This window comes from Homalodisca vitripennis, chromosome 6 (assembly GCF_021130785.1).
Source record: "Homalodisca vitripennis isolate AUS2020 chromosome 6, UT_GWSS_2.1, whole genome shotgun sequence".
Taxonomy (NCBI): domain Eukaryota; kingdom Metazoa; phylum Arthropoda; class Insecta; order Hemiptera; family Cicadellidae; genus Homalodisca; species Homalodisca vitripennis.
The window spans coordinates 36,911,319-36,929,584 of record NC_060212.1 but is presented as its reverse complement, the minus strand read 5'-3'; the positions used below and the strand labels follow the sequence as shown (position 1 = coordinate 36,929,584).

Sequence of the window (18,266 nt, the reverse complement as noted above, 5' to 3'; positions counted from 1 at the left end):
GTCTAGGTATTTTTGATGTCGAAACGATATAAGGAGTTCATTTTGAACTTCATCCTCGCCGTTTTTCGAATCTCTTCAGACTAATATGACTCTGATTCTAGAAGTCAATCCTATGACAACTCCGAATTTAGGCGCTGCACTAAGAGGAAGGTGAACTGAAGCTGAGCTCAATATTCACAACTTTAAACTCATTCACTTTTACGCCTCCAATGCATGTTTGATTAGAACGTTATGTTTTCTCATCTGCATTCCATCCGTGACAGATATAGTTATTTATAGCACATTTTGTCGTTATTCCTTACAAACCTTGACATATTTTACTGTTTAAAATTGTTCTCGTGAGGCCAAAATCAAGGTGGCTGCAAGGAAAGCCTGACCTTAAATTGATCGGGTGCTACTTTAACTGTACGCCTTTAGTTTCTCCTATCACTTATATTTATCATTGACCTATGTAGAGAACGATCGGCCTTAGGTACTGACTACTCGTTTAACGAGACCACACTGGGCATTTTTACTCATTTTAATTGTTCATCTCATGTTGCTCACTCATACCTTGACGTCTCAGAGTAATCTACAGTGAGAATTTACACTCATTTTAATTATTATTCAACTCATGTTTTTTATTCATATGTCTGGCTTTTCAAGAACTACATATTAAAACTGTGTTGATGATATTAATCTAAACAAATCTAGGTCTTCCCTGAAAAAATCTGTTTTTTAAAGTCAAGGTCCTGTAGCAACTTTCATTTGTGTATACACTGCCAAAATAAAAAATTGTTTGTGGGAGTTGCACTTTGTCTAACTGGTTTTTTTTTCAAATAATGGACTATAAAAGGTGAGAATGTAATTAAGGGGCGAAAATCTTAATGGGGAATGTTGGATAACAAAAAAATTCCATCGTATTTATTTCATAACAGCTTTAAAAACCAACATACTGTTTTTGTTGTTTTAAATAATAAAATGTTATTTAAGGATAGCTTTTCATTAATTTTTGGCAGAACTCGAAGAACAATGAAGAAGAAATGCCTTCTTTCATGTGTATAATATTTTGTAACAATAACCAAAATGAATTTACAATTTATAGTTGTTCCTTTCCAAACAAAACTTTAAAGAAGGAAATATTGCAGTTATCATTACATAAGCATACCAAAACGATGAAATGTTCATAATGATCAATCTCCTATCGGGTTTTGTTCGCCAATAAACAGTGGATGGTAAGTGACGTCATCGTGGGAGCACCTGCCACAGGAGTCTAGTCAATCAAACTATCGACTGACTAATGTGGAGCAATCAACGTTAACGCGTACCCGCTAATTACAAACGTCCTCGGCGTATAAACCCACTGACAATGCCATCAGATCCCCGATAATGCGGGCTGTTGCCGACGTTAATAAAACAATTACCGATATTATTTATGTGTGCCGAGTGTTCGGCGAGGAAGTAGTTCATAACTCTTGACAGCACTCTGCTCGTTTAATCGAGTATTAGGTCGATTTCGTATTCAGAATGGAATATGCCGATTAAAGTTAAGCTTTCTCGTTCTGTGCCTTAATTAATTATTCAGTTTTAGTATAGTAATAATTCACCTTCGTGAATGTTTTTGACGTCCTTTTGGAGAAACAAGGACACACTCGGTTGTTCACAACGACGTACTGATGAACTGAATCTATAAAAATTAACAGTGCACACAATTTTAACCGAACAATTTGGGTTAACAAATTCGTGCTCAAACTGCTGACCCCAGGTTAAAATTTGAAAAGAGTTTAATGTGTTATCCAATGCCGCAGTGTAGTGGGTATCGCGGTTATCGCGAGATAACCAAATCAAACAACGTAGAGCGTGGCTGCTGCTTGGATGGGTGACTGCTGAGCATTTCTATCCTTGCAAGCAGCCCGTCTGCCTGGCCATTGCTGGTGGTTTGGAAGTCACATTTAAGCCATTATTTGCCAGGTTACATGTTAGAGATAGCCTTTTACACGTAACTTCGCCTGATAAAACAAAACATTTTTTTTACTTTTACGTTTTTGATTCACTGCAAGTGAGTAACGTTCAGGACTTTTAAGTTATTAAAATAATATACAGTTGTAATGTATATGAAAATATAGTAATCGATTTTGTTTCATAAAACGTCATAAAAAGGAACTTTATTGTCTTACAGTTAAGGGTGGGCATTGTCTGGGCGTGTCCCCACAATGGAGATGTCCCCTCTAGCAGACAGCTTTCTTCTTAATGTTCTAGTAGCACGCGTACAACTCCCACATACACACACGTGCGCGCACGCACACATACACACACCACCCTTACTTTAACAGCGGCGCGGGGTGATATTGTCTAGTGAAAAATGTTCTTCTGTCGTGAGATAAGGAATATGTACACCAACCGTGCTGAAAGTTCGTACAGCGTTGTCACCCTTTCCCGTATTTGGTCGTTTTTCAACGGTGGATTTCCCCCTCTTTGCAATTTAAATTAAGTCCTGCCACATTGAAGACAACAAAAGCAACACTAAAGTGAAACCGTCTGTTTGTACTGGGTTTTATCATCATTAATGCGCTGTGGCTATTTTAATAATTGTAGAATGATATTTGGCATCGATCAGTAGTACAAAAAAAACCAGTAACACTACGTTTCGAGAACTGCAAACTGATCTCTTCTTCAGGTAAATAACTAACCTAACACATAATTACAAACTAGGTTAAAATAAACAAATCATACCAGAGCGTGTGTGTCAACTTCATTAACTATAAAACAAGCACTTAATAAAAAACTAAAAACAACACTAAGGGAAAATCCGGTTTCCTTCACAATCCTTCCATCGTCAAAACTAACTTCAAACATAGAATGATATGTTTCGTTGCTCAATACCGTTGATGTTGTTGCAAGGAATCATAAGACACATAAGCCATTAAGCCATGTTGGATCTGAAGATTTATTGTATTGTTCCAAAAGAGCAGTTCTTTGAAAGCTAATGTAATTAATGAATTAGTACTATAACAGCTTTTTGTGTTTCTACATTTTATAGAATATCACACTAATTTCATCTTTGCTACTGTACAATGTTATTTATAAAGACAAGTTTTGGATTTTTTTCACTAAGGGCAAAAACTTTTGAAATTGAAAAAGTCCAAAATCATCTTTCCTAACTAAGGGATCAATAAATTAAATTTTTTTAATGATCAGAAAGGAAGGTTTGATCTCAATTTGTGAACAATATGAGGTCAACCCAAAAGCTCCTAGGGTCCGCCGGAGATTTTTCGATGAAAACACCGCAGCAACTCGTACAAAACGAAAGGGCATTTGGGATTTTAAAAGCGCTCGGGGGAGAGGAAATGTCAAATTCCTTACGAAAGTTTCCAAACCCGGCATTCCTGTCCGGGAGGAATAAAGAACCGGCAATTAGTCTGGCGACTCGTGCCTGACGCGAGGCGACGTCTGCCCAATCCACCGAGGACTTTACAGTCGGGGCTGCCGTCGTGCAATAATTAAATACAAGGTACGGCGTAAAGTCGGCGTAAACTCGTGGAGGAACGGCCCCGCGGACGGACGGGCCATGAAGGATAGAGGGCCAGGTGACGGTGACGGACAGACACTCCAACAGTGTTTACATATGTCTCGGAGGAGATCCAATTTATGACGATCTGTCAGTTGATACCGCGCAGGCATGCGGGCCGGACTGTGCCGCTCTCTACACTAACTCATAAGAGAAGTTTAACGTCCCCAGGAAATGACATGACAATTAATAACCCGTGAGTGAGAACTATTTTTCATAACTCGTTATTAGCACAGGTCAAATAATTATTAATATAGATAATTATCGGGCTTCCTCCACCACCACCTGCCCCGTCACCAGTCCAGGTGTAATCGCGGATGCTCGGTCGCTTGTCGACCACCAGCTCCTGGTTCTAGCGCTGTTCACGGTGTAAAACCTTTTTTACGGATCTGAATACAAGATAACAGAAAGTTGTGTTACACACCTGAGGGTTTTTGTGTTAGTCCAGTAGCCGAGATCTAATTTGCATACGACTTTTTTTTAACTCGATAGGCAAGAACGTTGACAGGAAAAAAATGGGAGGGGAAGGATCCAGGCAACTAATATTTTCCCGTTTTGGAAAGAGAGAAAGGCACCTTTTTGTTCCTTGACCCGTTTCTAGGTTGAAAAAGATATTTCAGCATTATATTCCAGTAACACTAAATTGTTTCAATAATAATAATCGATTATTAAAAATGAATTGAAAAATTTGAAAATTTTTGGGGGTCCGACTCCCTTGGACCCCATCGCTGGCTACGTCCTTGTCGATAGATAAAATTCACCCAAGTAACCAACCACTAGTTTTGGTCGAAGTTGAAATGGGAGGTATCAAAAGTATTAAAATTATAATAATGATAATAGACAAGTAAATAAATGTTAAATTTTTAAAACCTTCTGATAATGTTGATTATGTCCTTTTATCATACGTAGGCCAAACATTCCAGCCATTCCAGCCGTATACAAAAATCCTGTTAATAACAGTGATATTACTGGTTTTTTGTGGTTATGTTTTAAGATTTTATTTAAAGTAACGTTTTTAAATAATTATATAAATAAATATCACTGTACACTGTTGTACAGTACATTATCAGCCGAAAACTGTGCATAAATTTATTGTACTCCGCTCAAGATTATAAAAGAAATTAATTCTATGTTCTTTTGAATATAAATATTTTATAAAACAATGAGCAGTTGTACTATAATTAAGTTAGTGCTAAAGCTTTTTTGTTCACTAACAATATTTTCTGTTGATGTTCTTGGTGTTTTTAAATATTTTTATTTCATTGATAACAAGATTGTATGAAAATAAATTTAATTTTGGCTCTAGATTTCCTCAAATTTTGTTGGGATTTTGATTGAGAACCATTTTCTTGATGTAACGTATTACACAGTGAGTTATAGCATTCTTACACAAAGAGCCTGCCTATATGGTCCGGAAAATGCCTTATCGCGTCATTAACTCCAACTGGTGAAATAAACATTTACGGTCACGACATTAACACTCGATCAGTATGCGTTGTTCGGCTAGCCGTTGTGATACACTGTATGCCGGTGTGATATACTGTGATATGACACTCACTGCTGTGATATACTCCGGTGACCACTCCTAAATCTCGACACGGACGCCGTCGACGCTCCATTCTCCAGGATTTACTTTTATGTGCTGGAGGCCTCGGTTTAATGACGGCTCAGCGGGGCATCGGCTACCTCACCACAACTGGTTTAGTGTGTCCACACAAAATCAAAACTTTACTGTCGCTTTTGAATGCCCCCTCACTCCCCCTCCCCCCCATTATTGTAGGGCCTGCTCCCGGCTGTGACATATGATAATTCGGAATCACTGCGTTAAATTTACACAGTTTCAACAATTGTCCCTGGACGGTTCTTTACAGTGGACATTGCTAATGGGTAGTAAATAACACCTTGTGGACTTTTTGTGGTGGGGACATGGCCCTTAACAAAGCCCTGTAAGACCTTGGCTCTTCGGGATGAGCTATTGGGAGCCCACATGCGATGGAGACTCCAGCGCGATGAATGTCTTAGAAATTAAAATCACAATAGCAGAAAATAATTTTATTGTAATCAATTTTATAAGTTCCATCTTGGAGAAAATATCAGTTTCTACCACATTGTGAAGGGCCTATTTTCTTGTGGCCAAAATTGAAGAGGTGTTGTTGACCTGTCAAAATTTTACACAAGTTTTCTTCTTGCAGGCGGATGTTCCCAACCCTGAGGGTGTCCTTCACGGGGTTGCGACCCGAGCAGAGGTATGCTGTGCTCATGGACATCGTCCCCGTGGACAACAAGAGGTACCGGTACGCCTACCACAGGTCCTCGTGGTTGGTAGCGGGGAAAGCTGATCCTCCCGCACCCTGCAGACTCTACATGCACCCTGACTCTCCCTTCACCGGGGAGCAGCTCCGGAAGCAAGTCGTCTCCTTCGAGAAGGTCAAACTCACCAACAACGAGATGGACAAGAATGGCCAGGTGAGTGTGTCAACCAAATATTAGTCCAAAGTTCCATCATAGAGGTCCCACCATGTTACTGACCTGTTACGCGAAGACCACAAATTTGGCGGTTTTAAGTTATGTGTGACTTTGAAGCGGTCCTGTAGAAAAGTCAAGGATACTGCGGCCGGTTAACATTTTACAACTCTATTCGACCTGACTTGTGCCCGGTTCCCCGTGGCGTTGCGATATCAGCTGGCATCTGAACGAGAGATGCAGCTGCCAATAGCTCTGGCAGACACCCGACACCAGGAACCCTGCCAGCCTCGAGTTCGAATCTGTCATCGGCGTCTCAGAAACCGCTCCTGCTGCTAAATGCGACAACGTCACTCGTCAGCGTGTCCGACAAGCTCATCTATTCTACTCCCATAGCAGACGGTTTGTTTTCAAGTACCTACTTAATGACCCACATTTCCACACGTTGACAGCGGGATTATTTCTGTCGCCTCACTCGTTAGAGCGGATGATTTATCCTCACCTAACGGAAGGATAAGAACACACACTCGAGAGTTTAACACGAATGAGTTATTGTCACGTATAATTACTATCCGCGAGGGAAACTAATGACGTAGTTGTTAGCTACATAATGAACAACATGTGGGCTGGTGGTATCATTGAGGTAATGCTATCTGCCGACTGAAACGTTTTAAGTGCTGTTAAAACGTTGACAATTGTATTCGTTAAAGGTGAAATTTAACGTAGCCTTTAATTGATTACTGTAATTAGTATAATGATCAGTTAAGTGCATCAAGTTTCACGGTAGTGGCAGTTTTTTTTAGAAATTTCGCAAATTGCTGTAAACACGAAATTGGTCGATAGTTTTCAGATTAATTGAATCGCCATCGTACATGGCTTATCTTTGTTGTGAGCATAATTTTAACCCATCCACCCAAGTTACACTGAACACTTAGAGGCTATACAGTGGGACCTCACAATCATTTTCACGGCCAATTTATTCAGCAGCAACACTCAAAGTGGGATGAGGACCACGGCTACAATCTACCACGGGCCATTGTGCCCGAGAGAGTCGGTAGCGTGTCCATTGTGTACTTGGTACCAACACATAAAGTTCTGTTTCTAGTGTTGATACGGAGAGCCCACGTAACTGTAAATTTACCCAGCTGTCAGCCACCAACGGCGCGCCACGTCGCTGCTCCCTGGGGGGCCGAACACCTCCCGTACCCTGCCATTCCGGTCATTCTCACGCCTTCCATAGTAAATTGAGAGATTTAAATATTTAATAAAATCACCAATAAAAGTCCACACACCGGCTGCGTAATGTTCGTCTTACCACATTGCGTAATTTGTATGGTGTAATGGCCCATTACTTCCAATAAGATTGATGCTAGTTAGCTTGGTGGTACTCTAATGTTGAATATATACATCTCTCATTAAGCATTTTTTATGCTATAATACTTAGTGGTGCCTCTCGAAGTCCTCCGTACCTCGATAATTCGATGCAAGACCATCCCGATAGCAGACTCTATTTGCGATCAAGTCATAAAAATTATACAAAAGGATTTGGAAAAAACAGCCTTGAATGTTTACTTTTAAGTCGAGTATACATGTAAAGTTCTATAAACAATCTGCTCAACGAGGGGTTTAGAAACCAACACAAAAGGTAGGGTCTTTCAATTCTACAATTCCAACCATGGATCCCAACTCTTCAAGGGATTAAAAACCACACCACTGATCAAGTTGCTCGGCCGATAAGAAGAAAGCCGTTGATAGGACTGCAAATCGACTCTCTAAGGGTGGTGGGAGCGGGGGGGGGGCAATCAGCAGCGATGCTATCTACCCGACCGCAGGTGCATCTGGTAATTAATTACAGAAGGAAGGTGTCAGAGTAACAAGGGAAAGGCGGAGCTGTAGATGTGTTTACCTAGGGTTGCCATGGTAACGGCATGTTGACACGCCCAACCCATCTTCTCCCTGCAGCTGATGCCGGCAATAAACTGTTTACCCCAGTGGGCTAACAGACAAGGAGCGGGAACTCACCCCGTGTTGCTCAGCACTCCTCTCACTTCAACTCCGATTATGTTGATGACACTCCCTTCCTAATGCGGGTTCAGTTTATTCATACAGTCTACTCCTGTTTTTGTTCCCGTAGTTGGCTATTCTATTTGCTCTGCACAATCGGTTATGTTTGGAGATTGCTTGTATCATTGTTAAACTTTACCTTGAATGATTACCGTCAATGATATCGAAACTGATAACCAAATATTTGCTTCTTTTCAAATATGTAATCAAGTTCCCAAAGTCTGAGGGGTAGACACCAGATAAGAAGTGTAATTCTAGTTTGGACTCATTTTTTGAGGAACGTGGAATGTCTTGAAATTTAAAATATGCCTCTAATATTCAAAGTCCAAGATCGTGTTTTACGCTAGAGCGAGGTACTTGGTTAAGTAAGTTAGCGTTTTGGGTTTCTGATTTTGAAGTTGGAATCTGACATTTGATTATGGGCGTTCTTTTCAAAGTGTGAGGGGTAGACACCAAATAAGAAATTTAATTCTAGTTTAGACTCGCATTTTGAGGAACGTGCAATATCTTGGAATTTAAGATATGCCTCTAATATCCAAAGTCCAAAATCTTATTTTACGCTAAAGCGTGATACTCATGTAAGTTAGTGATACTATTAAGTAAGTTAGCGTTTTGGGTTTCTGATTTTTAAATTGGAATCTCACATTTGATTATGGACGTCTAAATTAATATAGATGCAAGAATTATAATTTTCTTCACTGTCTATTTAGCGCTGTTGGACCAATGAAGACCTTCCACCACCTCCACGAACTGTTTTGAGACTTTTTTGCTCAGACTCCTCAAGCGAATCCACTCACTTGGACCGAGTAGGCTGTGTTCAACACAACACACCGTGTCAGAATGTAGATGACATGGAAATATCGCAAACTCCCACGCAAACGCCGCGAGCCTTGACTTTTGTTGCCAACGGCCGTCCTGATGGATGTTGACGGGTCGCAAAGCGCTCTAGTGTTGTGTGCAAAACGCTGGGAGGCGACTCGCGATAAATTCGCGTGCTTTATGTACGTCATGTTTAATTATCGGTGGTGTGGTCGGTCGGCGCTTTGACCGACCTATCATTAGTCGTATCCATCCGGCCGTAAAACAATTATTACAAGTGTGCTTTATGCCGCGGAAGGTTAGTGGGCGACAATGACACTGGTAAATATCATTCGACGTGCCGTACGTCTTTGTCGCGCTGTTATGTTCGTAATGAGTCGACAGTAATGGCGGTAGTCTAGAGATGTGTCGATTTCAGAAGACGTTCATGAGCATTCAGGTGATTTGAATAAAAGGGAGAGTGAGGTGTAGATTTGTGACTGGTTAGTAATGACTACATCACTTATCAATCCTATTTAAGTCCCATTCAAGGAAAGTCAACAAACATTTTGCAGCGTTTAATACTCCAACTACCTTGACCAAGTAACCATGGTTCACACTCTTTGAAATGTTGGTAAAATCCTGTTTCCAATACCCAATTCCAATCCTCCATCAATTGAAGGTGATCTGAACGGCGCTGTTAAGGTCAGATTCATCCTAGGAGTCAGTGATCAAGTCGCGTTGTACAGGAAGAAATAGAATCCCTTCTTCAAACTCCAACCTGTCCTACGTAATTTATCAATCCTATTTGTCTCATTCAAGAAATTTAAAAACCATTTTGCCACTATCAATAGTCCAGTTACCTTGACCAAGTAACTAATTTATCTCTCTAGAACGTTGATAAAATCCTGTTTCTAATACCCAGTTCCAATCCTCCACCAATTGAAGGTGATCTGACCGTCGCAGTTAAGGTTAGTGCCACCCTAGGATCACGTCGGGTTGTGCAGGAAGAAATAGTAACCCCTCTAAAAATCCAACTTGTTTGAATTTTTAGAACTATGGATGACATTAATGTTTTAATCATCGTACATCAATTCCAGTAGGGAATAAGAACGGCTGTTTCGTGAGGACGTGTTCTTCAACCTACCGAGTCTGAAAGACTCCCCAAGATTGTGTAAACTCTACATTATCTGAAAATCCTGGCTTTTTGCATGACTAGTGGGATGACAAGTGCACTGAGTAAATTAAGGCTTCCTCACCTTTGAATGATTCCTGCCATTACCACTGAAGTTCCACCTGAATGAAGCCTCCTGGTGAACTAGCAGAAGAGCTGGGCTCACCCAACTCTGAAATGTCGCAATACAAACCTACTCGTCAGTCAGCACTGAGAGGTGATGAGCTGGAGTGAGGTATGGCCAAGTATGTGTGACTGTCCCCACTCGACCCACACACCCGTAAACCATCCCGGGCATTAGCACACAGAGCCTAACCCACTTCCTTCTTTCCAGCGATATCGTTCATTCAAAATACCGGACACTTTCCCTTGCTTGGGTTGATGGAACATCATGAAAGCCCTTAGAGAACTTTGGATGTACGATATGTCCTATGTTTTCATCTATGTACCTGTATTGACAATTCTATTTGTCTTAAGGCATTATCAGCTGAAAAGGTATAAAAGGTCGTATTGTGTCTGAAATTCTTAGCCTTAAAATCTGACTGGATAGCTAAGGGATTTAGGCCAGTCGCATTTTCCATCTTTGATACAAGTATTGTTTAACTCATAGATACGCCGTGGCACATAAATCATACCTCTAATTACCTCTTCCAGTAATTAAAGTTATATACGCAATGAATGTATTTGAATACATTTGTATAATAATTAATACTGTAGAAACAAAATACCCTACATATACGCTTCGATTAAATTCTTCATTTTGAGAAATAAAATTAAATTAAAAAATGCTGGTTTGGCTTAATCAATTTAGATCAGTGAAACTATACCAGATTTATAATCGTTGGGTACATTTCTCCTTCCACTCTGGTGTGGGGGGGGGAGTAGTCCCAAAATCCGTGTGAAAACTACAAAAATCCTCTAATACATTTATGATTGTATTAAAAATGCATTATTAAATTCAATTATACGTTTCATGCATTTAAAGTTTGTACCAAAAAAACCGGTACGACACTCATGAAAGAAACGTTTTGTTCAAAGAGGAGGGGGCAACGCCACATTTCATATCTGATACGTGCATAGTATCAACTGTGGAATACATCTCACAAGAAAAATGGTCTTAGTGCAATTCGATGGTTGGGCCTAGTACTACGATTGGTATAGATCTTTCATCCATTGCCGTTTCTTCCCATTCGCTATGTATTCAGAATACACTGTACACATTGCTAAGATTAATTTGCCGCAATGTGTAGAAGACAAGTATGTATGCTACTGCAGAGTCAATCTCGTGGGGCAGATTCACTGACTATGGCACAGAGAGTCAACATGAGTGATCCGGGAGGATTTTATCGCCCGCAGAGACTATCGAGTGGCCAGAAGCGAGCTTGGCTGGATCGTTAGCCAGGTGGCCCCCTCACACCTGCCAACCTCGCCAAACAAATTGTGGAAAATTATTACACATTATTCAATTTTACAAACTTGTTCCGGCCACTCGGTGGCAGCACGGAATTGGAAATGTTTCTGCCGGACAGTTGGCATTGTGCAGGCGAGGATTATAGCATTAGCATTAGCATACGGTGAGGTGTGGGCGACGGGCTTGCTACCTATCGTCCAAACAGAGGTGGTCTCCCGCCTGCCACTTGGCGTTAGCTCTGTCTCCCTCTAGCTAGCTACTATGTGCTTTAAGCAAATATCCCGTCTGTTTAGTCATCATTTGTTTCTCTCCAGCCATTTAAAAGACTTACTACCGTTCTACAATCAGTCTGTATATGCACGTAAGTTTGTTCTTCAAGAAAGTTTGGCGTTCCGCAAGAGTCGAGCTTATGTCTGTTGTTATTTATTCTCTCCTACTTGAGAGAAATACACAATTAGTAGAGTGAGTTTACTAGCAAACTATAAGGTTTATTTATAACTATAATAGTGATAATAACAAATTTGTTAAATTAGTTACTATTGCATATGGTAACATAATTGAAAGCATGTACATAAAGGTAACACTTGGAAAGGGAATCAATGTAGGTGTAGTATATTAAACCATTGAACATTAAATTTTAAGGTGTTATTACATTACAATTTTTATATCAGAACATAACTTGGATATAAAATTATATAAAGTCGTATATTAAAACACAAATTATAAATAGTCGATGAAAATGTGATGGAATAACAATAACATGCTATCCTACACAAATTACGTAAAAACGAACATATTATTGGGATTTTTTTACAAAGATGTAACTAAGGCATTACGCTAAAGCACACTAAAATGGTATAGTAATAAAATGGTAATCTATTTAATTTATTATGACTTTTCACTGTAACAAACTTAAATGCTAGAAATGGATAAATATGCAGCTTTTTTAGATCATGCAATTTTTATAAGTGTAACTGTCAGATTTTATATTTTGCACATTTTTTAAATCTGTAAAAAACTATAACTATATGTTCATTTACTAGTCTAGAGTCCCCCTAAGGAAATATAAAGTGTTTTCGGTTTGATAAGGATTTTTAGAGGTTTTGAGGGATTTTACATTGGAAGTTGTGCCTATTCGGAAGAGAACATAATGTTATGGAATACGGAAAAAATTAATTTATGTGCAAGCTACTTTTATGATGCTATGAAGCATTATCTGCAGTGTTAGTAGTAAATTATCCACACACTAGTGTAATCTGACACTCACTGGTCCACAGAAATTAAATTCATGATTTTGTTTTGTCATGCAAACCTTGAAGTTTCTTTCCAGTGGATGTGTGTATAGGTTTTGTTAATACATTTTAATGGCCCACATTGAGAGCTGCTGTTTATTCAGTTTTTGTATTGTTGGCTGTTCGCTGAGTACCTCAATTTGGGCCATGTCTTGTCACAGTAAATCTGCTCTAAATCAGTTATTTATTATTCAATATACATCATTTTGGTGTCATTAGATCTGATCTGTGATATGATCTGATAAAATTCTGTAATGTCTGTTATTCTGTTTTGAGAAGAAATGCTTTTTTTAAGTCATTCAAAGTTTAAAAGTTTTAATGGCCGCCTTTTTAAAAATACTAAAAATAATTTTATTATACTTTTTCAGAAATTGGCCTTGTTATTATACACATTTGAACCAAATTTGTTATTGTTTAATTTATTACTTTTTAAGATATTAATCTTTTTTAGAAAACACATACACACAGACAGATGCGAAACTAAACATCGGAGACCTATGTTCATACAGATGGAATATGTCTTGATCTGAGATACTACGTGCTATACCTTTGTCCAGAGAGTTACGGGACACTCTGTATAACGTCAATTTCTCACCCTTGTGTATAGTTGAAATGCATCTGTATTCATTATTTTTGTCGATCCTCAAATCTTTTTCTTAGTATAAATCTTTGTCACCAGATCGTGCTGAACTCCATGCACCGGTACCAGCCCCGCATCCACCTGGTCAAGTGGAGGGAACATAACGGTCCTATCATGGACCTGGAGCAGGAACAGTTCAGGACCTACGTGTTCCCGGAGTCTGTGTTCACCGCCGTCACGGCCTACCAGAACCAACTCGTAAGTATCCAGCATACTTTGTTAATAACTGAAGACAAAGGTATTAATATAGGACGAATATCAATTCATTTAAAATGAGTGCAGAGGCCTTGTGTAGCCTTTTTTCACCCGGTTGACATTGCATACGGTCGACACTCTTGATATTTTAACCCTTCAAGTCACGTTCAATAATTATTATTTTATTCTCTTAAAATTGCTACATTATTTTCTTCAACCAATGTATAGGCAAACAAGTTCCCTTCACGTGGTTTTTAGGTATAATATACATAAACATGATCTTTACATGTGATTTTTCTATGACGAGTTTTCTTACAGGCGAACAGACGTACAACGAATTTTAGAAGGGCCTGTCAGTTCAAATCTTAGTTTTGATATGCTCATGGAAAAGTTTTAATAAAAAATTCAGTTCTGGTTGAATATTTTATTCAAAGAATAAAACTGTAGATGAAAAATGCTTTAACCGAACAATCAAGAAATTACGTTTTTCAGTAACATAGTAACATTACTATGACCGCTTAAAAGACCCATAATTAAGACGGTTTAAAGCAATTAGTTTGGCGCACAGAAAGGCCCATGAAGATAACGCAGAAACAACTTGCGTTTTAACAAAAATTACTAGATTTACCTGAAAACCTCGGCCCCTTCTAAAGATAGCTGTGAAATATGTTTTGCGCTTGGGACAATCTATGGACGTGCGTGGGCGGAAAAACCTCTAATCTCTTCTCTCCCGACTCTCTCCCAGCTGTTTCTCTAAAAGGTCGGGTTTAAAACGTATTTTCTTGCCAAATTGATAACTAAGAACGGAATAAATTTGTTAGAATGTACCTAATGGTAAATCAAACTCAAAATAATTGTTTACATTCGTACTTCCTTTTGTTCAACGGCCAGTAAGTAAGTAATAAAATATACTAGTATTCTCCATTTACTCCAGCCAAATTAGTACGATATTTAAATATTTTAGGCTTATAAGCATGTAACTTGTAATAATTTGCAATACAATATAATAATCGTAACATATAGTTCTATACGTTGTAATGAGGGTTTACTTTTATTCCAAGCACAAATTAAGCAATTGCTAATTTAGTAAGTAGTTATGTATATACATATATACTTGATTTTTTAAGTTAGTTTAATAACTATATTTGAAAATATTCATACAATGTTGTCTGAAGAAGTACGCTAGGACGTACGAAAATCCATAATGAGTTCGCCAATATTTTTATTTTATTTTTTCGTCAAGAGAATTCACATTGATGCTATATTAAAATAAAATGGATATATATATATATATATATATATATATATATATATATATATATATATATTACTGTTAATCTATATTTTTTTAATGTATATTTAAAATATGAAAATTTTTATCACTTCCAGTTTATTCTAATGTTGAAGACCATAAGAATGAATAATATCAATACAAATAATAGTAATTATTTTTTTATATTTATGTTTAATTCACACCATTGAAACTTTTCCTGTGACACTTTTATGCAAAATTTCGTCAAATTGTTTTCATCATTTGTTATAGTCTTTGAGAATTCTGTTCGTTTGTACTATATTTACTGATTCAGCAAGCTTCGAAACTTATGTATGCGCTTTTTTTCAGATAACCAAATTGAAAATTGACAGTAATCCGTTCGCAAAGGGCTTCAGAGACTCTTCACGCCTGACAGACTTCGACCGGTAAGATATCCCTATGCAATATTCCTTAGGTCAGTTAAGTACAGAGAGTATTGAATTAATTTTTACTACATCGCCATTTCTTTAATAATTCTAATTGTTTTCAGTGTTCTGAATTTGTCATGACAATCTTAATGCCAATACAATTCAATAAATCGAAGAGATCGATAAAATAAAATATCTAAATTTGTACCACACTTCATCCAAGTGTACATTTACGTAAAAAAAATCTTAAACTAAAAAGAATCCAGGTAATATTTAATTCACGTTTTTTTTTAATTTACGTTGTCGCAGGTTAAATGTAAGAAGGGGCCATGCGACCCTAACTTTGTCTGCATAAATAAAGAATTTGTCATTTCATTAAATTAGGCCAGAACTTTTTCTTGTAGATAGTGATATAGTGAAGACAGTCAATAGATAAACATAGTTTTACATAATATCGTTTTTATTACATTTTGACTTAAAGTGATTTTTAATGTATAGAGATTTAGCATTTGAAAATACAAAATTAAAAAAGACGTGTTATTTTTTTAACTTTCATTGTTTACTTAAAGTAATTTATTAATATTTAGAGATTTAGCACTTGCAAATACAAAATTAAAAAAGACGTGTTGTTTCTTTTTGCTTTTTTCAACTTTCATTGTTTACTTAAAGTAATTTTTTAATGTTTAGAGATTTAGCATTTAAAAATACAAAATTAAAAAGACGTGTTATTTCATATTGAATTTTTTCAACTTTCAGGCTTTGATTATTTGTATATCTTGACGAAAAAGCGAGAACAGAAATGCAAATATTTCAATTTTCACACTTCATATTTACATGAATTTAATGTACGGACTATATCTTGACAATGACTGCCCCCTCCTCACTCCACAAGAGGGGACACAAAATGGCGGCTATGATCCCATCAAGGGGAGGTCCCGTCACAGAATATATCGCCGCTATTGACACAAATTCCGTACGTCACTTTATTGATGAGGCGATTCAGGGAGATGTCCCATTGTGTTGGAAGGACCTCTCTATACATCTCTCTCCCATCAAGTATGAAGATCCTTGTCAGGAGAGACATGTAGATTTGTAGAACTTGGGTTCCGTCCAAAGAAATTAGTTTAAAAGAAATATTTAAAACATAAATGGTAAGAAGCATACCTAATGCTTCATTAAGTATGCCCATTGAAGCATTATAGTTATAAAAACCCGCTCTCTTTTGGCACTAATTTATTAACTTTTTTATTCCATACATATTGTATATGTCTTCTATAAGCCGAATTTAAAGCGTTAGTAGGGTTATTATACACAATGTTTAGTACATTATTCAACCCCAACAGTCTACGTAAATTTGCAATAAGTGGACTTATTCTACCCGTCATACTCACGTGGGGCTGAGATTGTCAAAAAATAGGATATGACACTTTGTCAATGAAAAACGTTCTTAAAGAAACGCGAATAAACTATAACGTAGATACAGATTAGGTGAATAAATCACGTTGTCCCACATATATTATACCTGATCCTATCAAATTAAACAACAAACCTTAGTATTTTTGTGTGTTATTTTTGTAAAGTTTATAAAACCAGCTCAATAAAGCCATTTTGAAATAGCTGATAATATTCCTGTACTTTTTATTTCTAATTTGAATACTAAAAGAGATAAATAGTTGAACATTTCATACTTTATCTCTGATACTAATAGGACAAGTAACCTTGCAAGTTTATCAAGTTTAATACAAACTAAGTTTAAGTTACAACATTTTAAATAACATAGTTTTCCGCAACATACTAAACCAATCAATATGGAATCATTGAAGGAACTGTTACTGTTCATCTTTACAAGTATTCTAAGCTATTTAAATGCATTATCTGAACACCCTATATCCGTTACACATCGTTTTCTAAATGCTTTTCGTTAGTTACTAAGAAGCGCTTCAATGATTTTAAGCATCTTAATACACTTTATCAAGTAGCAAACTTAAATTTAATTTCTAACAGGTCGTCGTTGACAACATTTTCTGACGGCAAAAAAGTAATAATGTTAGTTATAACAGGCCATGCGGTGTAATGGTGTTACCAGAGACTTTCCATGTGCTTTTTTACTCAACGAACCATTATTGGGTGGAAATTGTCAAGCGAGTATCCCATATTGCAATATTTTTCACGCTCTAGGCCTGAGCTTTGTCTTAGTGAAAAATGTTTTCTAAGATCTTTGTAATTTACCTGGATCGGGGGTTGATATAAAATATTCACGTTGACAAATTGTTTTCAAATTACTTCACGCTCTGGGATTGGAATTTATTGTAGGATAAAATTATTTGTCTCTAAATTCCTTGGAAATATACCTACACCCGAATCCACGGTTGATATGAAACATTCATTGATCAAGCTTGTGCCAAATTATTTTACGTTATGGATTTCATTTAATCCATAACGTCATTCTGACAAATTACCATAGACCAAGTTTTCGCCAAATTAATTCATACTTTGAGTTTGAACTTTATTGTGGAATGAAAGTTTTGTCTCTAAATTCCTAGTAATATTCCTGGATCGAGGGTTGACATGAAACATGCATACTGTCAATGTTGTGCCAAATTATCGTAAGGTATCCAAGTCTTGAGATCTGCTGGTGGATAGTACCCGAGGAAACGGATAAACATAAACGGATAATTACGGATAAACACACCTCCCCCACCATTCCTACCGAGTAATGTTGAAACAATTATTGTTTATGAACAAACTTCTATAGTTCAAAAAAGAGTGGAACCTCAAAATTGAAATTTAGAGTTGTGCAGGTCAGTAGTAACTCGAGATCAGAGTCTAACTTTGCATTTTTTAACTCTTGTCAAGTAGGCCTACTATTTGTCCAAATGCTCCTTGACCAGAAGTAGGGACATAACACAGATGTGAATAGAGACTGAAATATCCACCGAATTGAGACAGACCTGCTTGTCTTTTTATACAGGTGTTCATTTCGTATGTCTGCCAGATTCAAT

At 37.4% G+C, this 18,266-nt stretch overlaps 1 protein-coding gene across 1 annotated transcript in view; it reads left to right on the top strand.

Annotated features, from left to right (window-relative positions):
- The window catches only part of LOC124364303 (T-box transcription factor TBX20-like), a 95,791-nt gene that overhangs the window by 63,215 nt on the left and 14,310 nt on the right, over positions 1-18,266 (top strand). Inside the window, exons 3-5 of the mRNA XM_046819674.1 lie at positions 5,740-6,013; positions 13,429-13,587; positions 15,206-15,282. Of these exons, the coding sequence (XP_046675630.1) occupies positions 5,740-6,013; positions 13,429-13,587; positions 15,206-15,282 (510 nt within the window). The remainder of the gene's footprint in view (positions 1-5,739; positions 6,014-13,428; positions 13,588-15,205; positions 15,283-18,266) is intronic.